This window comes from Lytechinus variegatus, chromosome 19 (assembly GCF_018143015.1).
Source record: "Lytechinus variegatus isolate NC3 chromosome 19, Lvar_3.0, whole genome shotgun sequence".
In the NCBI taxonomy this organism is placed as follows: Eukaryota; Metazoa; Echinodermata; class Echinoidea; order Temnopleuroida; family Toxopneustidae; genus Lytechinus; species Lytechinus variegatus.
The window spans coordinates 5,390,209-5,415,132 of NC_054758.1; the positions used below are offsets into that span (position 1 = coordinate 5,390,209).

The 24,924-nt window shown below is 39.2% G+C and overlaps 1 protein-coding gene across 2 annotated transcripts; it reads left to right on the forward strand.

Moving 5' to 3' along the window:
• The first annotated feature begins 3,309 nt into the window (after nt 1-3,309).
• Nucleotides 3,310-22,402, forward strand: LOC121406132 (putative neutral sphingomyelinase). Of its 2 annotated transcripts, XM_041597152.1 has the most exons (7): nt 3,310-3,441; nt 5,369-5,468; nt 6,488-6,564; nt 12,154-12,337; nt 13,160-13,387; nt 20,267-20,504; nt 21,308-22,402. In XM_041597152.1, exons 1-7 carry the CDS (start codon nt 3,410-3,412, stop codon nt 21,688-21,690), a joined length of 1,242 nt encoding a protein of 413 aa, XP_041453086.1. In that variant the 5' UTR covers nt 3,310-3,409; the 3' UTR covers nt 21,691-22,402. The 2 variants fall into 2 exon arrangements, with proteins under 2 accessions (XP_041453086.1, XP_041453087.1); XM_041597153.1 differs by lacking the exons at nt 3,310-3,441; nt 6,488-6,564 and having other exon boundaries at nt 5,374-5,468.
• Nucleotides 22,403-24,924: the final 2,522 nt, after the last annotated feature.

The window sequence follows — 24,924 nt, forward strand, 5'->3', positions numbered from 1 at the left end:
ACAGTACAGCTACATGCAGGCCATGTGGCCGGCGCGGGTGCGGCGCGCGCCCGAATACAGCATGCAGTCAGCAGTCATGTACTGGGCAGGCGCAAATTTGTAGGCGCGGCCGGTATAAGTGGGCGTGGCCAATCTAATCGATTACAATTAAAAGTATTTCGATTTTTTTTCGCAATAGTGTCGTATGCATGGTCTAGTCTGGAAAAAAACCATGGAAATGAAAGAATTAGAAATGTTCAACATGGTCACACGCAGCGTAGAGGATTATCCCCGGATTAAGTTTTGTGTTTGGGGACGCAGCAGATGCACCCCTAGCCTAGACCCCCCACACACACACACACCCTCGGGCCCTATATGGGAATGATTTTTTTTCATGTAAATTTGACAAGCAAAAAAAAATGGTTTTAGTTCAAATTGGAGGTCATTTTGTTACATTTCTCCATTTTGCCACATCTACCAGATTTCCAGGGGTGCGCTGCATATATGAAAAATATGCACTCGATCTCGGCGCCCCTTAGGAAAATAAAAATCAGGAAAACATGTCCCCCAGCTTCCCGGCCAATATCAAGCAAAGTAAAACCCCTATCCCGGGGATACTGCATATCCGACCTTTGTTTAATTTCTGGCTTGCTTTCCGGCCGCTGCGCCGGCTTAATTCATTTGTTTTCATAATCCATCCTCACACATAATTAAAACAAAAAGCGTTTCAAAGAGCTGCATGTTTCATGAACTCTATACATGGCACTTGTTTGAATTTGAAGAGCAATAGGCCGCCATTTTTTAAAAGGTTTTTAGAGTTTGCCTGTATTATAGACCCTATCATAAGCAAACTTGATGATGTCTTTAGCTGGATTCATTCCTTAATAATTATAATAATGATAATAATACGACAATAATGTGCTTCTACAGCGGGGGCCTGGGGGGGGGCTTAAGCCCCCCCCCCTCCCGCACACACACACTCTTTTTTCCAAAATCGTGTACACAAAACGTAAAAATGACCATAGGTTTTTATTTTTTTACATGGTCAGTCCCCCCCCCCCCCCTCCGGCCTACTTTCATTGAAAACCGTTCCGCGGCCCCTGTTCTAAGCTCTGCGGTTCTATGTTCCCCGGCTTTAATATGAAACGGATAATAGTAGCTCGAACATTCAAGGAATTCCTTCATAACACGTATCCATTTTCTACAGCTAGGTGCCTGTGCCTATTAACTCCCCGGTTACCTCCATTCATTATTGTCGCTCATCACTAAGATGCTGATGACTAATTATTCCTTAATAATATACTTCCGTGTTCTTCATTGCCAAACAATATTAAAGAGACAACAAATATACCGAATCAAGTCACGAAGACATTTACACCGGGCATCTACTGATGAATTGTTAATAGTCCCCCCAAAAAAAATGATAATAAGTTTCTGCTTTTATCATGTCAATTATCTGTCAGAAGGAGGAGATCCTGGCCTAATGCAGACATTTTTGCTGTATGGGGGTCATATGCAGGCCCGGGATGCAGGCAGGGGCCCTTGGATTTTGCAATATGCATATAGTGTATAGTGAGACTATGTCATGTCAAAAACTGAAAAAAGAGGGACGAATAAATATTGACCTTCTTTTGCTTGTTGATTTTTTGGCATACGAATTTGCCCCCCCCCGTGTGGAAAATCCTATACGCCACTGGATCTAGATCTACAAATATTGAAATAATTAACATTAGGCCCTCCATGACAAATTAACAATAAATTAAATAATAATTTACCAATAAAGCAAAATAAACAACAATAGATAGCAATTGACCAATGTTAAGTGCAGGACAAATAGCGATGTAAAACCTTGCGCTTAATCCGCCTGAAAAAAAAATGCCTCTGGAAAACTGAAAATGGCTGTATGGACATGGTGGCTCTCAACATTTTTTTCTAAATATCCCCCCCTTATTTTTTACCCTTACATAATTATGTATATATATGTGAAATAATTTTTTTATGTGTGAAAAGGTTAATTGCCCCCCCCCCCTCCTCCTCAGTGTTGCGTACGTCTATCCTCGTTCCCTCCCTTTGAAAGCGCATACATTCGTAATTCCGACGCTTTGTTATTCCGAAGGTTCGTTAATCCGAAAGCGAAATAAGGTTTGTTGTTCCGAAGGTTCGTTTATCCCAAAACGAAGGTTCGTTGTTCAATTCGTTTTCGGACTAACGAACCTTCGGAATTACGACTCTCATGCCTTTTCGGATTAACGAACCTTCGGAATTACGCCACAAATGTTCGGATTAACGAACCCTTTTTCGTTTCTGATTAACGAACATCGAGGTATAGGTAATTTATATGTTTCGGAATTACGAAGTGTAACCCTTTGAAAGCACCCCTTATCTCAGTGTTTGCCAAAATTTCTGAACCCATGGCGACTCCTTTCGCGGGCTTTTCCCTTTCCTGCCTTGGAGACCCCCCCCCCCCATTGTACCCCCTATCTCAGGTTAGCTCTCATTCCAATCCCCTATCTCATGACAGACACCCCCTCCCTTCATCTCAAGTAAGCTTCCATTAGAAGAAAACAATAATAATCATTATTCATCCTACATAATGAGGGTGCAGGTTCAATACTCATTATGTTCAATACTCATTCATTATCATTAATATTGAGAATCCACAATCCATCGACCATCTAAATCGAGCCTGACATGGCATGACAATCATTAATTTTGTAGCACAAAAAATTGTAAATAGGATGGGACCTCCCTCATCTCTGATAAAAAAAAAACCGGCCGGAAAATGATCTGTGTTTTTTTTCTAACAAATAGTAAGGCCCGGGAGTAAGGCTCACTCGATCCCCTCCCACATCCCCACATCACTTCGTTCTCTTGAAAAACCCGGACGATAACTGCTTTTCCTTTTTTTACTTTGCCTTATATAGTTCTATTTCTAGGTTTCGTGATACTTGGATGTTGTCTCGTAGAACCTTGCGATGACGCTTGGCACCACCCTTTTTACTTTTACCTCGATTTTTTTTTCTTCTTTCTTCTTTTTTTTTAGAAGAGAGGCGGCTATTTTTTATACGGTATAAAAATTATTATCCCGGGAAAATATCCTGCAACAGGTGGAATGATCGATTGGCGCGCGCCACAGGCACATGCGCGCACGCGATCAATTAATGAAATTGACCACGCCCATCATCCATTTATCGTACTCCCTCCGGATCCGCCCCGAGCGCTTACGAACTCAGAGCAACAGCCCAGGCCAGGCCGGCCCTCCGAGCCGCCCGACCTACCCCCGCCGCGCCCGGGCGCCGGGATCCGCGATGAGAGAGCTATAGCGCTTGCGCTAGCTACAGCACAACTGATTCGAGGAGCTTGGAAGTGGGGTAGGAGTGCCGTCGCAAAAATTGGAAAAGTCAGCTTTTGTCTCTCTTTCGAATAAATTATGGAGTTAAAAGTCGTCACACTGAATTGCTGGTGAGTCATTAATAAGGATCATCATGAAATTCGAACTTAAGAAATGAGTTTAAAGTTAATTTGAACCTCAATAAAAAAGATTTGTTTTTCAAAACCTTGTCCTTGCAGAAGTTGCAACCAGTTGTACAACCACAAGCCGCCCGAAGCCAATGCCGCGCCTCACGTCTGCCATGACCATGTGGTCTGAGCTCTACAACAACCGCATGCTTTTTATTATTATGTTCCTGTGAATGGTGGTGCGTGTTTTCTTGATATGAAATGAATGTTGGCAATCAGAATGAATGTCTGTTTATTAAATAAACAGGAAGAAGTATAAATGATTAGGAATTCATGATTAAAATTTTTGAAATGTAATAAAAAATAAAGTTAAATTTTTAAGAAGTCTGATCCATCAAACTTTAACGTTAGACAGCTGGCAGCCGTCTGCATCGAAATACGAGGAGTTTTTTAAAACATATTTAAAATTGTTTTTCCTTGTCCATAGACGGCTCACGATTGTGCATCGATCCGCCAATTAGGGGGTTAAATTGCAAAGTCCCCCCAATGGGGCTCATTGCGTTTGCATTGCATGCGAAGGCGGTCTATCAATGCGTATAATCTAGCGAATAATGCTTCTTTTTCCGGGACTTTTTCTCTCTTTTTTTCTGTCGGGTCCTGATGCGTGAGAAAAATGGGTGCCATGCGTGAGATTGTGAAACGGACCCTGAATGCGTGAGACTTGGTAGCTCTGCCCACTAGCGTGCGTACCTACAAGGGGGGGGGCAGTTTGTCCCCCCTGACGAGTCACAACCCATACAAAAGACATATCCCTGCCCCCCCCCCCTGACGAGCTTGAAACTCTTTTTTTTTTGCTTGTCAAATTTTTTTCGGGTACGACTGAAAATCACAGGTACGCCACTGGCTCTGCCCATGCATTGACGTTGTAGTTGTACACAACGAATGCACACACATGAGAAGAGAGGTGACAAATTTCACAATAAGGCCAATACTAGCCTATTATAGATCTAGACCTAGATCTACTTCTATAGCAATATAGCATGGTTAAAACAGACAGATATTTTCTGTGGATTTAGATCTAGGCTAGAGTCTATAATCCGACATTTTACTTTCATCCCCTCCATGCCCAGACAACATAGAGGCTGTTATCATTACGCTTTCTAAAACTAGTGTACTGGAAACCGGTTCAGGAAACCAGTTTGGAAGATTGCTTTGCTAGCGTTCCCACTTAATCACACGAAAGTGGTTTTCAAAATTACTTCATGTGAAGCGATCTTGTTGCTATGGGGTGACATGTTTCGTGCGAAATTCGAAAACTGCAGCATAGGCATTCTACACCTGTCGTGTGGAGTAGTATGCTCAAAATGTGCGAAGATCACTTCCCGAAGAACGGTTGTGTCCTCACTTAACGCTAAAACCAGTTTAATGAGGTAAAGCGATCTTGAAAACTACATCGCGAGGTGTTTTTCCGAACTGGTTTGGAAGATCGCTTCCAAGACTGCTTCGACCATTCTCGCTGCACGTTAAACTAGTTTCCAGTAAACGAGTTTTAGGAACGGAGGGAGAATGGTGTCTAAGCTTAGTTCAGCGGAACAACCAGTACAGACTACAGTCTACTTTAGATCTACAGAGACTGAAGCTTTTTGGTCTAGATCTAGACCCAAAAGATATAAATTCTAGGATTGGAGGAAAGGGGGATGTGTATGGCCATGAAAGCTTCTTATTTTATTTTAGGCGGTCCCCTCTGCTTCATGGCTTTTTAAAAATAAATTATCCTTGTTTTACATGGTTTCAGATCTCTAGTCGATACAAATTTTGAAAGTGGCATTTTACTGATCTTATTCATTATATAAATATTGTGAATCTTTACCAAAATTGACAGGCTTCCACTTTTGTCTTTTTGTGATTTTTTTTTGGTTTGTTTCATCAGGGGTCTACCATTCGGCATCAGTAAGGACAAGAGAGAGCGAATGCAACATATCGCCAAAGAATTAGCCACAGGAGCTTATGATATCGTGTCTCTTCAGGAGGTATACATCTTAAAATTTATTTTTAACTAGTGGTGGGTTAGAATTCAAAGTGATTATTTTTTTTTAAAGTTACATGTATGTTGCCACTGAGAGTTTTGATCAAACATTTCCTTTGTTTTTTCAAGCAGTTATTCAAGAAATGTGATCTTTTTAAACACTTCAGTACTTCTCTTGGTAGTATGAAAATTACCTTTTCAGGACATCTACATGTATGCTAATCAAGTTGGTCCCAAGGGTATTTTGCAGCAGGAGCGGGAGGGGGTGGTTTGTATCTAAGTCTCTAAGATGATGTTAAAGTGAGATTGATTTTTTTTTTATAATAATTTTTAAAAAGTGGTACAACCAAGCCATCTCTTGTCCATGATACTTATGTCTTCCATTTTGTGTTATTTTCTTTTTTTTTAAAGCATCAGATAAAATCTCATAAGAGGGGATCTTAGTGTCGTCCCTGACTTCAACTATTGCCTTTATAGAAAGTCATTGATTGCAGACGTGGGGTGGTCTGTGTCAACAAGTGTGTCTCCACGCAAAGACTAGCACATACTAAACTTGCTGTTTCAATTCAGATGGCCTTTAGTACACAAGGCATGAGTAGGCTGCAATTCAGACCCGTAACTCGAGTGAAGGGTTTGCACAGCAGACTAGAACTTGGGGGTGTATCACAAAGGTATGTGTATGACTCAGAGTAATGCTTCGTGCAGATGCGAACATGATTATTAAGCGCGCAATCTCATTGATAAATAGGCAGTAGCACGCGTCCTCTTAGCATGACTTGACCAATGTTGTGATGCAGTACATTCGGCACGCAACTGGACATTTAAATGCGACTCTACATCATACTTAACTCTTTGTGATACACCCCCGTGTTTGTTTCAGAGCCAATGGTCTGTTTTCTGTTTCTCTGATACAAGAAATAAATTCATCAATACACAAGTAATGATGTACAAAGTTGATGAGTTGAAAGTTTTAAAAAAGTTTGACTCCATAATTTGAATTTTGTATTTCTTAATCTGTTTTAGATCTGGGTCATGGAGGATTATGAACTTATAAAGTCTGCAGTTGAAAAAGTCCTCCCATACAGCTTCTACTTTAGAATGTAAGTTTAAGGACGTTGTATTTTCTTTAAAGGTCAAGTCCACCTCAGAAAAATGTTGATTTGAATCAATAGAGAAAATCAGACAAGCACAATGCTGAAAATTTCATCAAAATCGGATGTACAATAAGAAAGTTATGACATTTCAAAATTTCGCTTATTTTTAACAAAATAGTTAGGTATGAACGAGCCAGTTACATCCAAATGAGAGAGTCGATGATGTCACTCACTATTTCTTTTGTTTTTTATTGTTTGAATTATACAATATTTCAATTTTTATGAATTTGATAATTAGGACCTCCTTGCCCGAAGCACAAAATGTTAAAATAATGGAATTCCACGTGTTCAGGGAGGAATGAAACTTCATTTCACATGACAATGATGAGAAAATCAAAATATTTCATATAGTAAAATACAAAAGAAATAGTGAGTGAGTGATGTCATCAGTTCCCTCATTTGCATACCTACTGAGATGTGCATATAACTGTTTTGTGAAATGAAGCGAAACTTTAAAATGTCATAACTTTCTTATTTTACATCCGATTTTGATGAAATTGTCAGTGTTATGCTTGTTGAATTTTTCTCTTTTTATTCAAATCAAGTTTTTGTTGGGGTGGACTTGTCCTTTAATGTTTCTACTGCTGCTGCTGCTTCCTCAGCTACTACATGTACTACTACATTTAACTGCTACTCCTTCCATGTATTTCTTCCTCCCAATGTTCTCCCTTCTCCAATTTTCCCATTTTTCCACGGTTTTCCCAGTGGCCAGTGGTTCTGACTCTCACCTTTCAAAGAGAGGGTCGTGGGTTTAAATCCTAGCCATGGCATGTTTTTTTTAAAGAAATTTATCCACAATGTGCTGCACTTGACCCAGGTGAGATGAATGGGTACCCGGCAGGATTTATTCCTTGAATGCACTGAGCACGGTGATGGTAGGTCGAGCTTAAGCCAGGGTAATGATAGCAGCGTTTTGTATCGTCAGGCAAAAAGTGTTTTATAAATCCAGCTATTATTATTATCATTTCTCCCTCTTCTTTCTTTCTCCTCCCTTCCCCGTCTCTCTCTTCCATTCGCCCTCTTTTAGTCCCCCCTTTTTTTTCTCATCCCCCCTTCCTTTCCCATTTTATTTTCATTTGGTCCAATGCCAATTCGTCTAGTATAGTTTGGTGTAACTTTCAGTTCGTCCATAATCCACATGGTCTAATTGCCATTTCGTCTAATAACCAGTTGGTCCAATGCCAATTCGTCTAGTATAGTTTGGTGTAACTTCAGTTCGTCCATTATCCACATGGTCTAATTGCCATTTCGTCTAATAACCAGTTGGTCCAATGCCAATTCGTCTAGTGTACTTTGGTGTAACTTCAGTTCGTCCATAATCCACATGGTCTAATTGCCATTTCGTCTAATAACCAGTTGGTCCAATAGCCATTTAGTCTATATACCATTTGGTCTAATTAGACTTGTGTAATTTGGGCAAAATGAGTGAAAATAAAACAAATATTAAACCAACTGGTTGCGAGACGAAATGGTCAAAAGCGAATCGGCGATTAGATGAAGTGACGATTAGACCAAATGGTTGATAGACAAATGTTGATGGACGGAACGTCATTAGACTAAATGAAGTTAGACCATGTGGTGAGTTGACAAGTTGGCAGTGGACTAATAGGCAATTTACTCCTATCCCCATCCACTCCTTTTCATCTCCTTCCCTTCCTTTCCTCCTTCCTTTCCATTCTTAAGTTAAGCAGCAATTCTTGTCCACAACGTCCACAACACACTGGACATCAGCTCAATTACACCCAGCCTTTTTGTAGTGTGAACTGCGACATGTACAGTATGTTCCCAAGAACCATCCCTATTTGGAATACTCTCCAAAACGCTGCTGTAACTTCGTCCTCTAGAGCTGGCTTCTGGGGAGCAACATTGCCTATCATTCAGCAAATGTTGCCTCCCCCTCCCCTTAGGATGCTGTAAGAGGGACACACACACACCACCCGCACACTGCATATAGTGCACCAAGAATATCACCACAGGATCACCACATCACCTGAAGCAGTGGCAGCACCTGACACAGCACAACCCTCTCCAGGACAGCATGTACGCTTTTTGGGAGGGTACTTCAAGGTTCTTTTATTTCACTACTCTTCTCCCATTCTCCCTATCTTTCATTCCCCTCTTCTTCCCCCCCTTCTCCCCTAATCTTCCCACCTTCCTCCTCTTCTCTTGATCACTGTATACCAGTGGCATGAGGATTCCTGTCTGACCTAAATGTTCGCATTTATAATAGCTGCAATTCTAATTTTATTTTAAATTCTAAACAAGTTTATAGACTGCCATAATTAAAGGACAAGTCCAACCCAACAAAAACTTGATTTGAATAAAAAGAGAAAAAATCAACAATAACATTGAAAATTTCATCAAAATCGGATGTAAAATAAGAAAGTTATGACATTTTAAAGTTTCGCTTCATTTCACAAAAGAGTTATATGCACATCTCGGTCGGTATGTAAATGAGGGAACTGATGACATCACTCACTATTTTTTTTGGTATTATATTATATGAAATATGAAATATTTTGATTTTCTCATCATTGTCATGTGAAATGAAGTTTTATTCCTCCCTGAACATGTGGAATTCCATTATTTTAACATTTTCTGCTTCAGGCAATGAGGTCCTCCCAGCGTCGGAATTACACGGGGGTGACGGGCGATTTCGCACAACGAACAATTGTCCATAGACTGTGTACAACGGATAGATCGTCTCCGCACAGCGATTCGAAGACCGCTGATTGGTCAATCGCGCAGATCGCGTCATGACCACGTGGTCCCAAAAATAATTCCTTCGGACTGCGTGCGGAAGTATCGATAGCGATAACGATATCCGGTCACGTTGTGTACGCCGTAAATAGTTTTGGTTCGTGATCGGATCGCTCCGGTATCGATCGAAAATTATCGAAACTCTGCAATTTCATGCATATTCACGCGACGCTCCGAAACCCGGAAGCCAATTGACTTTGCGCACGTTGCGATAGACTCTACAAATTCCAACGAACACGATGGCATATAGACGCTAATTCGTAAGATTTTGACAGAAAAGCAAGAAGTAATCGAAATTTGCTTACCTGTGCAGTATCGGTGAGAAAATAGATCCTCCGAGAATACCTTTCATAATTCATATAAAATACGGGAAAGTGAAATTCTAGGTCGATTTTGGTACGAGGTGATAGAGAATTGCACACTTGTTTTGGTGGAATTCTGTGTGGGGAAATAAAAGGCTTGCACTGCGCATGCTTACTATATTTTCATTCATAAATTGGTTCTCGGCAGGGGCTGGATGACGTCATGTAATAAGCAAAAATGTACACGACCGCTACGTTCACGCTCCGCTATCCGTTGTACACAATTGTTCGTTGTGTTTCGCCCCCATGACAGCCCAAATCGCCCCTAAAAATTCTCAAAACCCAATGGTTTGGGGCGACTTTTTATTTTAGAATCGCCCCAATAAAATACCATCGACAATGCAAAAAATACTTCACACAATTAAGTTCCCCGGCGGCGGAGCAAGCGCATCTTTTATATCGCCCTTGCCAGCTTCAAGTTGCAATATCCGAGCCTTCCGCAACACCGGAAGCTTCGCGATCGTAAATAAACGCGCAATGCAATATGGGATGCGGAGTACGCATAGTCTTTAGCACAGGCTTTTTAGAATTGTTGACGCACTTGCCGCATGGCTTATGTATATGTATGCGTGCACGATTAGACTGCACAGCTGGTAACGAGACCACATGCATCGTGCGGTATGTGTACTAGGCGGTGTAAGCAATCAGCTGGTGATTGTGACAGCTCTGCTTATCGACATCGTCGAGTCGGAGTGCGAGATGGATAAGCAGCGAAGCCATATCGTACATGTATAAATTTAAATATCTGGAAAGCTAAAATCAAGTAACTTTCAATTTATGATAAGCACAGTTTCAAATTGCCAAGTGCGTCTCTTTTTCAATAGCATGGTTTCTCCATACTTCACCATGTGCAATATCTAATGCACACATTTCCAATTTGGGATATCACGATTCTGTGATATCGTAATTGTAATTGCTCAGGAAATAAATCCCTGTTCACAGCACATACGATGTGCAAGTCTTTTGTCCTCACAGTCGCTGTCTTTGCTTGTCAAAACGGAGCCTTAATAATCCAAAATCACTTCGCTTATAGTTGTGAATTATAACTTTTTAATTTCTTTCTTGAAGAGGGGTAAATATCAGACAATAAATCATCAAACAAGGCTCAATCTAAAAAAAAATAGGCGGACGCCGTGCGCTTGAGTGTGGTACTTGCATGCTGTTAGCTAGCCAGTTAGAGCTCAAGTTCTCTGCCAGAGCTCTGGGTGAGAATTCTATCAGTAATGGCCTAAGTGATGGTGATTTTCTGTTTCAGATAGAGTTTAGATTTCATGTTAATTTTTGAAAACTGTCAAAACACTTTATGATTTCTTCATTGTGATTAATATTTAAGTTATTAATGAATACTTTTTCACCGATTTTAGACTCTCCCAGAATGAAAGGAATTTTCTGTGGAGATCTGCGTTTTCAAAATAACTTGCGAAAAACTTAAGGTACATAACCTATAATATTATGTACATAGCCTGTGGCTATGTGTCGGAATTTGAATAGACTGAGTAAGATATTGATTTCATTTCTTAAACATAATTTATATGCAATCCAAGTGCACTTCATAGTCACACTCACCCACACCCGTGATTCTAACCGTGAAAAAAAAATATTTTTTTTAATTTATTATTTGATCTGAATTCTCTCTCTCTCCCTCTCTCCTTTGTTTTATTCACTAATTTTATTTAGATTTTTTTTTTTGGGGGGGGTGGGGGGTTCATTGTTCATGGTTCATTAAAGATGAAAAATAAATAAGCCCATGTGTGTGTGGTTGTAAAGGGGATGTTGAGTGAGGGTGTCAAAACACACTTAAACATTTAAATCTGATTTCTTAAATGTTTGAATAAGCCATTTGGGGCCTCGATTGGCTCAAATCTGAAGTGTGTGAAGCTGATTATTGTAAGGCCTGTAGGGCATTCCCCCACCACCGGGAGATTTAAAAAAAAAATGTTCTGAGCTGTTAGGCGTCACAGTGAGTCTCGTAATGTCAAAAGGTAATTGCTGATATGCGATAAAAAAAAGTAGCCCCATGAATTTGAAAATAGCCCCAAGATATTCAGTGGTAGCCCCAATGTAAAAAAAAGTAGCCCCTAAAAAAAAAAATTAATTCCTACCCTGGGTCCTCCTAATCATCAAATTTGTAAAAATTGAAATATTGTATAATCTAAACAAAATACAAAAGAAATAGTGAGTGACATCATCGACTCTTCATTTTGACGTAACTGGCTCGTTCATATAACTATTTTGTTAAAAATAAGCGAAACTTTGAAATGTCATAACTTTCTTATTTTACACCCGATTTTGATGAAATTTTCAGCATTGTGCTTGTCTGATTTTTCTCTATTGATTCAAATCAACATTTTTCTGAGGTGGAATTGACCTTTAAGAAACATTTTTCCCCCTTTTTTTATGTCATTGGATCCAGGGGTATGTTGAATGGTGGACTCTGCACATTTTCAAAATGGCCGATTGTGGACACGTTTTATCACCCCTACTCACTGAATGGATATGCCCACAACGTTACCATGGGGGACTGGTACATCTCGAAAATGGTGGCGCTGTGCAAGATCGACATTGAAGGGATGGCTGTGAACGTCTATAATACCCATGTAAGAAGATCTAGAATTTCATAGAGTTGATTGAGAGTTTATATCTGGTTGTACGAACAACCCCTTCCTACATATTCGAAAACTGAAATCGAAGACAACCCTTTTTCTTGGTATTTTAGCTTAGTGTTTTCATCCCGCTTTCTGCATTTTATAATGCATTTATGTAATAATAAATGCTGAAGTTATGTGGTCATGATTCATGAATATTGGATTGCATCCCAGAATAAAAATTGCGTCATTGACCAATCAGAGAATGACAGTATCATAAATAGACATTGCTTCATTCCGTTCTCCTTCCAGTCCCAGGCTTTATGCTTTAGACCCTTCTTTCAAACATAGTGGAAAACCTCATTGAATTATGTTTGCCTTCCAGAAGAATACCTTTTATCTTTTTACCATTGCATCTTGGTATTAGGTGGTCCCTGGGCAAGCCTGTGATTATACAGGGATGCCAGTTTTCAGGCAAAAGCCTGAATTCAGGCTCTGGCAATTCATTTTCAGGCCATAGTTCTAGCATTTTTGTGTACACAAAATATTGTATTCTAGGTGATTTTCAGGCCCTCTGATCAATTCCAACTGGCATCCCTAATTATATCATTCATTGTGTTGATGTTAACATGGATGTTGGCATTGAAGAAGTCTAATGTAGGTTTCACGGTACTGTACACCATTTATCTCTCTTGGGCAAGTGTTGGTCCTGAAAAGGACCACCCAAACTCGACATTTTGACAAGTGTGTTCTTGTCGTCTTCAGGACAATTGAAGAAGTCCCAGTGATCCTTATTTGTATTACATGTATCTCTTCCCTCTTTCAAATGTTCAGGCCCATGCTCTTTATGCTCCGTCCAACATCCCTGAAAAAGACGACTTCCTGACGCATCGATTGACCCAGCTTTACGAGCTCAGCGAGTTCGTGAGATTAACTTCCGGGGGATCCGACCTCGTGCTGGTGACGGGTGATTTTAATTCGGAGCCGTTCTCTCTAGCTACCAAGCTTGCTATCACAAATGCTGGATTACTGGACTCCTGGGAGACAAGGGGAAATAAAGAGGTACGAATGCGATATAGAATATTTCCAGATTATGTCAAAGTCAGGGGGGGCATAACAATGGAGAACCTGTGTATTAGACCATAAAAGCAATAGATTATCATGGTTTGATGCACAGGTTTCATTATTGTTTATGCTCCAACATGGATGCTTTTGGACATACTGAATAGCATGAATGAATATTGAGTTTCATGAACTCACATTAAGGTTGTTATCAGTACCCTATCAATCATGCTTGCTTTCAAGGAAACACTTCTTTTTAAAGGCCAATCTCATCTTGTCAAATTATTTCTTTAAAGACTCTATGCACATATATTTCCTGTAATAATCATAGGTTGAATGTCTTGAGAACTGCAGCATTTCTTTGCAATAAGAAAGAGATTCCATTGAAGTGATTGGAAATGCCAAAATTTTGCTGGTATGAAAACATCTTATATTTCCAACTATAAAGGAAACAAATGATCTATCACACACAATCTCTCACTGCCTATGTACTTTGTGTGCAAACAAGGATAATAAAAGAGAAAATATGCTGTATACAAAAATTGATCCATTGGCGATGTTGAAACAGTTGTTTGAGACAGTTTGTACGTTGAGTCCATAATCTTCAGCTGTTTCACTACATACATCTAAAATGTACTCTAATTTGGCATTTATGTTAGATTTGAAAAATAAATGTTTTTCAAAGAAACTTGTGTGAGTGTACACTCTGGGTTGTTATCTACAGGGACTTAAAGATGGTTTAATTCCTTATAAAGACAGATTTCCGAAAGAACTTTTTCCAAACAGTATCACACAATGATTTATTCTGTCGTATTCCCTATTAGGATCTAAAAAATGATTTGATTCCATCAATCCATAGAGTATAAAACATTCCGTTGCGAGCTACCTGCTCTATGCACAATTTTGCATAAGATCATGGCTATCATTTTACCCCAAGTAGATTTATAGAAAATCGCTCCCCATCATTCCCAGAACTTGCCCTTATTTACAGGATATTCCTGCCCAGACTGTGGAAAGGTCCGACAACGTATACACTGCCTGGAACACCCGTTACTATGTCCCTCTATGCGGAGAGAGGATAGATTACATAACCTATCGCCCCTCTCCGACGCTCCTCGTAACTTGCACGGAGAGCAGATTAGTGAGGGATAGTCAAGAGAAGGCGATACTGTTCTCTGATCACGAAGCAGTCATGGCCTTGTTGACCCTTGATAGACGAGGTATATTGAATCCACCCCTTATCCTTGTTCAATGTGACCATGTACATACCATGCTATATTGTACAACGCATTCTTAGCTTGTACTTGAGTAAGTAGGAGACTGAACGTACCACCCAAAATGTACCGTTGCATGGCTTCAGGGGTTGTACGTCACAATACCATTCAATTCATTGCACGCAGTAAAAAAATGAAGGTTAAATGTGCATTTAGCTTGCTGGCTTCGAAGCTTCATGCACATTGCTGCCCGAGGTCATGTGCGCTTGTGGGATTTTGCTTTTCGATTTCAATATTTTTGCTCCCTTTTCGTAGATTACTGCAGGGAAAAACTCTGGCTTTTTTTTCATATTTTTGCTAAACTCTGAAGAGTTGTACAACACAAATAGTGAATATTCTCATTCGTACAATGGTGCAAGATTTCGCATTCGGTGAAAGAAAGAAATGCTCTATTCAGCTCGGCTAATGCCTCGTTGAATAGAGCATCTTTCACCTAATGCAAAATCTCGCACCATCGCACTCTTGCCTATTCACTATTTGTATACTTAATATTCATTTTCATCGTTTGTATAGTTAAAGCTTTGCACAAGGCCACCTCGCTTTAATATAGTGACCTTTAAAACCTGTCCCCACCGGGGATTGATCACGTGTATAAGATGCAGTTTGACCTTTTTTCACCCTTGATTGACAAGGTTATTGAATTCACCCCTCATTTATCAGTGTGACCATTTACATGCCATGCTGCACGGGATCGTCATTTTCATCGTTTGTCCTTTGTCTGCACTAGCGTACCTACGGGGGGTGGGAGGTCAGTCTGCCCCCCGACGAGTCACAACCCATGCAAAGGATGCATATCCCCCCCCCCCACGAGCTTGAAAACCTTTTTTTTTTTTTGCTTGTCAATTTTTTTTTCTGTAACAAAATCCTTTATTTGTGATTGAAGACATTTTTTTTCTTTTTTTTTGCGGAAGGTTTTGCCACTGCTTGTCTGTATAGTCAAAGCTCCATGGCCACCTTGCTTTAGTATAGTGACCACTAAAACGATTCTGATTGCAACAGATGGTGTTTATGGGAACCTGTCTATATCAGTCACCTGTCTGCTATGATCATCATTTGTATAATTTGTCCCTCGTACAGTCATAGCTGTATTAGCAGTCACCACCATTGCACATGTAGGCCCTTTTTAGCTTTGATTATATATGATTTCACAAAGGTTTGTTTCTGTAAACATACTAGGTCTACTAACGTTGCTATGGTGACGGTTGACTTTGATGAATAATCTTTTTTTTTGCTGCAACTACTTCAGCTTGGTTTCAAAAAGTTATGTTTATTTCGTTTCTACCTGCTGACATCCTCAGCACATAATGTAGTATTAGAAGTTGAAATGTAACTGCATGACTTGAAATCAAATCAAACTCTTTTTAAAATGCCTCAAGGATTCTCCAGTCACGTGAATATGTGTGTTGGCTCAGTTGGTAGAGCGTCCGTCTCACAACCGGGAGGTCGGGGGTTCAAACCCGGCCGCGTCAGACCAAAAGACGTTAAAAGATGGGAGTTGCTGCTACCCTGTTTAGCGTTCAACAATTAAAGGGATAGAGCCTCGTCGATCTGGCGCTGCACGGTGGCTGCCGGGCCCACGATCAATTAGGCAAAGCAAATTTTCGGAGTATTTCATTTCATGTCTATTTCGAACAATAAATTATGGATTTGGATATTTTGGATGATCTCCTCATCTGTCAAGGGGTATTAAATTTTGATATTTTTATAAAGGGCTATTTTTCCATTGGGCACTTATTACAGCACAAATTGGAGGGACATTGAGACAATCAACAGTAGTCTTCTAAGCACACTAGAGTAAAGACTAGATGTCAAAGGCTCTGTCTGTGTCAAATAGAGCCAGCCACAGAACACAGTGAATCTAGTCTCACTACTTCAGACTCTCCATTACGCACTATGCGAATTGTGAAAATCTAGGGTCTGTGCCTGGAGACTAAATCATCAGTGCATCTGCAGCCAATGCCTTTGATGGCCTGATATACTCTGAAGCTCTGCATTTTGCTGACATGCCCACTGTTCCCTTTCTAGAGTGTTTGTTCCTCTTTTTTGCTATATATACACCAATACCTTTTTTTTGTATAATTTGTTACTTTTTAAAACAAATCTGATAATGGAGTATGTATTATACACAGCGCGTGACACTAGCACTGGTCCGACAGTCCCAGACTGGTAAAAATCACTGTCGGGCCAGTAACTTGTTGCTTGAAAAGAACAAGTAAATTCTTGCCTAGGAGCACATGTTTAAAAGAGTGAATTACCAAGTTTTCAAGTAGAGTAATTTCTAAGCCTGAGTCATATCGATTATTTTGAAAACCGGTGTTCGACAGCTCTAATTCGATCGAACATCGATGCATCGAATATTGAAGGCGGGGAAAATTTAGTCTTGTTTTTGCGTCGATGCGATGTGCTTTGCATATGCACTATACGCACTGACGGTCTGCGCCTGCGTTGGCCGGGTGAGCGTTGCACAAGCAGATGACAGAGCAAAGTTCGTTTGTATTTTTCATGATCACAAAACACAAAAAAATGCCGGAGACCAAAGCAGAATTTTTCCCAAAATATCTTCAACAATGATATTTGCAGATGACAACATATAAGTTTAAAATGAAACAATAATAAAGACATGAATCACGCAGAGTCGATCCGAATGATTTTCGGTCAACTAGCATTCGCAGTCCATTCACCAGCCCCGTCCGCAGCTCCGTACACTCACTCTCGATCTCCCGAAACGACAGGCGTGCTTGACGTCAGCGCCAGCAAACAAGTGCAATCAACGGAGAGCGCTGTAACTTGCCTGAAATTGTGTAGTTGGATCCAAAATGAGCTCCAAATAAATTTATGGGAATAAATACGTAATTTTCTCTGGATGGTCATTTGAATTGCTATTCAATGCTGATATAACGATTGTGAGGAAAGATTGTGGAATATGAGTTATGACGATGTTCGAGAATTAATCCTGATGACAATCCAGTTTTTTAGGCGCAATTGAGCATGCGATCAAAATAAATACGAATGGTTCGAATCGAGCCCTAAATTCATCTAAATTATTACGATTTAACAAGATTTTATGGTCATACTAAGAATATTGACGATGTCAGCAAAGTATGTTATGTTCATATGGAAGAATTAATACTGGGATTATTTCTATGATTCCATTTCTGGACGTCTCCTCCAAGCTCCGAGAAAATAAGCACAATGCGCATGCGTGTTCGATGACGTATGACATATTTTCCCATTCATGAAATCAGAGCCCAAAGTTGGGCACAAACTAGCTTCAAATTGATGGGAAAAAAAATCAAACGCAATTTTCTCTGTTTTGTCATGTAAAATGTTATTATATGGTGATATTACGAACTTGAACAGAGTTTTTGCATGTTGACAATGGAGAATCAATCCTGACGTGATGATTATTTTTTTTAGACAAGTGCACTAGCTCGACTCAAGAAGTCAAGTCGATCGTCATGAGATGCCCGCCATTGAAAATTGAAACGACATACAAACGTTTCACATCAAGCTCTAAACTCATATTAATGATTATCATATGCAAATTATTGTTAAATATTACGATTCAAATATGTTCTATGGTCATGATATTAATATTGTTCATGAAAGCAAGATTTATTTTACGTTGATCGCGTCAATTTCCGGCCATTTTCTGGTTTGATTAAAGAACAGTACTGCGCATGCACGATCGATGGCCATGACTTCCATTCATGAATTCATCGTGCATAAATTATCTCGGCACGAGCAGACGAGTAAGACTCGAACTATGATCGAAATAAACTTCAAATTAATGGTGAATAGCATCATAATTACTCAATCGGTTTCATTTTGGGGGCAATAGAAATCAAGTAAGTGGTAGTAAAGTTGGACATTGCTGATATTTTGATGATTGATTGTGTAAACCAAACGAATCGGCCGGCCGACGTTTTTTTTTTTCGATGCACCGATTTTGCAAAATCTGCACCGGTGTTCGATTACATCGATCGAACACCGATTTTAAAATCGATTTGACTCAGGCTTAGTCATTTCATGTTTTTGCACCGATCTCACTACAACAGGCTGGCAATTGTTAGGTTCAAACAAATGTTCAAAAATACTCTTTTTTGTCAAAAAATAATTTTTTTCCTCGTAAGAATACTTTTTTTTGGTTGTAGAAGGTTGGCAGGTCTGATATTAATGAATGAATTATTTTCATTTACTTTGTGTTTGCTACTCTCTCATCTCAAATTTTGAGTGCATCAAAGTCCATGAGCAATTTGAGTTTAAAGATAAATTCCAGTAATGGTAACGATCTCAAAATGACTTTTTACAGAAGCTAATATAATGACCACCCAAGTGTCTATTTGTATGAATAAAAAATATGTGCCAAAGGATTCTGGAAGAAATTGTGTAATTGCTGAGAAATAAGCAAAATAAGCGCGGATTTGGTCACTTCTGTCGGGTCTTTATTCCAGCAATAATAAAACACTGTCCCACGTGTGCCTATCTGTGTTGGTGATATTCAGTGTGAATATTTTTCAGCGTAGATTTCAAGATTTCACAAAGTTCAGTTTATGTAACTGTACCAGATCGAGATCCTCGATGATATACTGACAATTAAGCCTGGTTAAAATACTTTCTAATGAAATCAGTGTTTATTGCAACTACTGGCATTTCTCTTTAATGTAGGGGTGACCGGGGTTAGTTGGAACATGGGGTAAGTTGAAACATTGTAATTTTCTTTAACGCCTGTAAAATAAATCTATGCAATACTGCTCTCAATTTATTGCAATAATAATTCAACACTATTGTATTATTGACAGCAATAAATTGAGGACAATGACAATGATTTTATATCTTGACGGCCCCTCCTGGGGGCATAGAAGAAATATAACAACTTATAACCATGGCAATAATAGGCATGAGAAATATACAATGGTAACAAAAAAATAAAGAAAAAGAAAGAAAAAAAACATCAAACATGATAACAAACATATGTACAATACAAGATCAATGATAGAAATAATAATCAGTATTGCATAAATTAATTTTACAGGCTTTAAAGAAATTTACAATGTTTCAACTTACCCCATGTTCCAACTAACCCCGATCTCCCCTACTCATAGAAAGGCATTCAGACAGAATCTTGAAAGTTTCTAATTTTCAGTAAAATAATTCAACCTTGGAAAATGTTTCATTCTGTTTGACTTTCCTCAAGGATCATTATTTGTCCCATTATAATTCATTATGTGCTTGTCATTCATGAAGGTTCAGTTTCAATATTTTCCAATATTCAATGATATATATATGACTAGTAAATCATTGAAAAAAAATTTGCTTTTGTTAAACATGCATACATTTTTGCATTTTGTTAAACATGCATACATTTTTGCATTTGTTAAAAATACATGCGTATATATTTGTTAAACATGCATATAATTTATAAATTTGTTAAACATGCATACCTTTTTGCATTTGTTAGATTTGCATCATACATTTTTGCCTTTGTTAACATACATTCGTATTTTCATTTGTTTAGACATGTACAAATTTTTGCATTTGTTAAGTATGCGTACAATATCACATTTAGCAATCATGCTTTCCACGCCCATTTCACTATCACTAGTACACGGATGGAATGACGAATGAGCGATTGGACAATCCTCTAGCCATGTCCCAGACACTGTACTACAAGGAAACTGATGACGGAGAAAGGATAGACTACAATCTCTACCAGTCCTTCGGTCCCTACACAGCCAGGTGCCTTCAAACCATTCTCGCACTGCGGAAGATTCCGGGTTCAGATTTACACTATTCGGACCATGAGGGCGTTCTGTCAACATTTTATATCACACGGTCACAAGGTTGGGTTTTATCCATGCCATTTTACTAATATCATCTGCATTAGGATTTTCACCATTTGTCTATTCATTTCCGTAAAACTTTATTATTTCATTTCGTTAACTTGGGTGACGAGAATTCAGATAGTATCTGAATCGAGTCACGTGAGATCCCGCTCGCGCGCAAAAACATCATTACGTTCGTTTGCTGAAATCGTTCATATACGTGTGGATTTATTTCTTGGATTATATTCCCCGAATTTGTTGGATATCGATTTGCCTGACAAGAAATTTCAAAAATTTCATTTTTTCATTTAATTTTCTATTAAAGCTACATTATTCATTCATGGGATCTTTCTTGGCTATGTAGCACATACCAACCAGTCGTAACTGGTCATTGGGGGCACTGTGGTCTAGTGGTAACCACTGTCGCCTTTCAATCAGAGGGACGTGGGTTCAAATCCCAGCCATGGCGTGTTTTCCTTCCCAAGAAATTAACCCACATTGCGCTGCACTCAACCCAGGTGAGGTGAATGGGTACCCGGCATGACAAATCATTGAATGCACCGTTCTTTGTTGCTTCATGCCCTTTCATCTTAATTGTAAAGCTACATTACTCATCCTAACCTGACACTTGTTATGTGCCAGTCACTCTGAAGCTTAGACAGAGGTCTAAGTGCTATATTTTTTTTTACAACAAAAACGGTTTTTAATTCCAAGATATAAATGATCCAACAATTTCTTGCTGTTTCTCATTGAATTGCCAGATCTTATCTTTATGTAGATTTATTTATTTCTTTGTTCTTTTTTATAATCTTCATTTACAGATAACCAAGGTCAAGGAGATGGACCTGACCACAATTCAAATGAGGATGGCGATGGGTCGCCGCGGCAGCAACTTCCGGAACTCTTGAAAGAGGCCATCTCGGTTCTCTCAAAGAACATTGAGAAGGTCAAATCAGATCAGATGTGGTCTCGTCTTAAGGCTCTCTCCTGTTTCTTCCTTCTCCTGCTCTCTGTATCGCTGGGAGACGTCAGTCCGGTCCTAGCTTTCGTCTGGACGTGCGGTTTGACGCTTATAACTGCTTTCTATTTCTGCTTTGGATTCATCGTGGAAGAATGCGAGAAGAAGACGGTAACAGGTATCATGGAAAGCATGAAGGTCCGACTAAGCGCGGTTGAGAAGAGAAAGATGTTAAATGGGAAGTAAGCAGGGGAAGATAAATTACAAGCATTCCATCCATTCATTCGTTTTGGTGCTTACTTGTCTATTTTTTTTTATTTGGTCGTAATTATGATGTGGGAATTATTTTTTATTATTTTTTTTAATATTCGGTCAGTTTGTAAAGGATTACAAATAAGGTAACTTTGCCGTTCTTGTAACTACCATGATAACAATAGCTCAGCAACCAATAACAATCGAGGTTGCCATTATAGGTGCTATCACGGCAAAATACCATAATTGTAACTTTTTATGAAATGGGTCCAAATTTTATTGGTGACTTTGTGTTTAATGATTCATTATTACTACTATTGTATTTTGTTTTGATTCTTGGAAGTGTGGTGCCAGTAATATGTTTTCGATCGTGAAGTAACCTTGATGGCCAGTGGGTTAATGATCACCTTGTTTGTGCCTTTTGGTAATTCTCATTACACATTCTTCAGAGAGAACATCAAGCCATTAGACTTCTGGTTGAAGTAACTAAGTATTTTGAGCAAAATCAGGGAGATTAATCTAGCAATCTGTACAGTGACAGTAAAACAGGGTATGAATTGTTTTTTTACTGTTCACAGTTACATTGATGTGTTTTAAAATGTAAGATATTCTACAAATTGAAAGGAAAGTTTTTGTTCACATTCTTCACCACATCTTATCAGTATTTTTTTGTCTTTCCTTGCATAATAATGCAAAGCTGCAGCAACCCTAACTCCCCTTTGATGGGGCGTTGTGGTCTTGTGGTCACGACTCTTGTCTTTCAATCAGAGGGACGTGGGTTTGAATCCCAGCCTTATTGTCCTTCAGCAAGAAATTTACCCACATTGTGCTGCACCCGACCCAGGTGAAGTGAATGGGTACCTGCCCCGGTAGGATTTATTCCTTGAATGCTATAGTGCCGATATGGCTGCTCTTCTACAACTGGGAAAAAGAGTATACCAAATATCAAAGCACAGTTGAGTATAACAGAGCTGCCAAGTAGTACTGATTTTCAGTATTTAGTACTGAAAAGTGAGAAAAAATACTGATAGTTTATTCTAAAGTTTCAGCTTTATGTGTTGTCCTATGGTATTTTTTAAAATACTGATCTCCTCACCGAAATACTGATTTTCAACTTTAAAAATACTGAAATGTCCTTTTTCAGGTTGGCAGCTCTGGTATATGCACATAGTAATTGCTATGTAAATGGACATATTAATTATTTAAGTCCCTCCAATCATATGGACAAACATTCTGTACACTTAATGCTGAGCAGCCAAATCTTCTATCTGTCGCCTTAGGCTTTATGGTCCTCACCCGTTCATCGGTGCAAAGCTTTTGAGAAATTGAACACCATGTCCCTCCAAACACATGGACATCATCATCTATCTTCTAATGTATATATAAAAATTTAATTAATAATAATAATGGTGGCTACTTATGTAGCGCACAGGTCCACCTTTCGGTGCTCATGGCGCTTCAAGGAAAATAAACAGAAAACACAACAGTAATAGAAAACAAACAAGAATAGAATTTCAATTCTCCTGAATAAACACAATATTAAACTGTTATTGGGAGATTAAATAAGTTTTTAGCTGGGACTTGAATGTTTCTGTAGATGAAATTTGACGTAATGGGATAGGCAGTTGATTCCATAGCTTTGGTCCTATAACAGAGAATGCATGGTCCCCCCATTTGTGTTTTGTTCTGGGTGTCTGGAGCAATAGGGCATCAGATGATGAGCGAAGACTTGAATATTTTTCACGTAGAATTCATCAATGCATGTAGAGAAATCTCCGATACTGGGCTTTAGGTCAATCTAGAGCAGACTCCATACTCTATCCAGGGAATCCCAGTATTTGTGTTTGGTTTTTGGAGCCAGGTTGATTATTACACATGAATAGTCCAAGTCCTTGTTTATATCAATTTTTTCTTTTTTTAATCAATTGACGGAGGCGCGATAGCTCAGTCGGTAGAGCGGGGGATTCGTATTCCGGTGACCCGGGTTCGATTCCCACTTGGTGCGCTAGTGCCCTTTGGTAAGGCATTAATCCTCAGTACCAGGTCCTTCGGAGGGGACCTTAAGCCGTCGGTCCTCTGGTTGCTTGCTTACAAGCATTCATGCTTTCTTAGCAATCAGGTAAAAAAAAAAAATCACCAATCACCAAAGTTTGTTTTGTGCACTTTAATCTGTCTTCTCTTGTTCCCTTGTTTCATTGACAATAAGTTACCTTGGTTGAGACTGTCTCCACCCATGTGATGCCCAGTACCTGTCAAGGATATTACCAACATCGGGTATAGCTCATCCATTGACGCTTAGGTTAGCGTTTGCGTTCGTTAGTGCAAAGCTTCGACAAATTGGACACCATATCCCTCCTAAGTATTTGTGTTTTGTTTTTTTGAGCCACGTAATTATTACAGATGAAAAGTCTAAGTCCTTGTTTATATCAATCTTTTATTTTTCATCAATATCATTTTTTTGGTGCACTTCTCAAATCTGTCTTCTCTTGTTTCATTAACAATAAGTTTCCTTGGTTGAGACTGTCTCCCATAGGGTACGTGGGAAGAATCTCCTGTGGTACCCTTGTGATGCCCAGCAATTGTCTAGGATATTACCAAGATCAATTATAACTCCTCCATTGACGTCTTACAAATAGGTTTGCGTCTTTTCTTGCCTCTCTAGCCTTTCTGATTTTTCCACAAAGAACTCCAATATGGGAGAAGCCTCCCTGCTGAAAAAAACACATCAGCAGGCCCCCACTTCCACGCAGTTTTGTGTTCTTTGACATGTAATATAAACATATCTGCACCCACTAGATTTGGATTTATTCACTCTCACTTCCAGAATTGCTTTCACTGATTCCAGGGGCTATTTCATTTTATTTGTCTGGCAACATGCCTAGCCCTTGCCCTTTCCTCTGCACCTCTTTTCTTCTTGTATTCCTTATGACCTTTTCCTTCTTCCACTTGTAATTCCTCTTTTGCCTCTCCTTCCTATCCTCCTCTTCTTTCATCCCTTAACTTCCCTTCTTTGAAGGTATCCGCCGTATTAATTTCTTGGCAAAGTTTTCCTGGACGATGCATTCGCCTGTATGGTATCATATGGGGATGAGCCTCATGAGTTGTTTTCTTCACATCAAGGTATATTCAGCCTGGAGTACTTTATTTGAAATAATTCATACAAATAAATTACCACTTATCATTGCACAATTTTCGGCCTCTCTTCTGCCGATAGCCTTTGATAGTCCC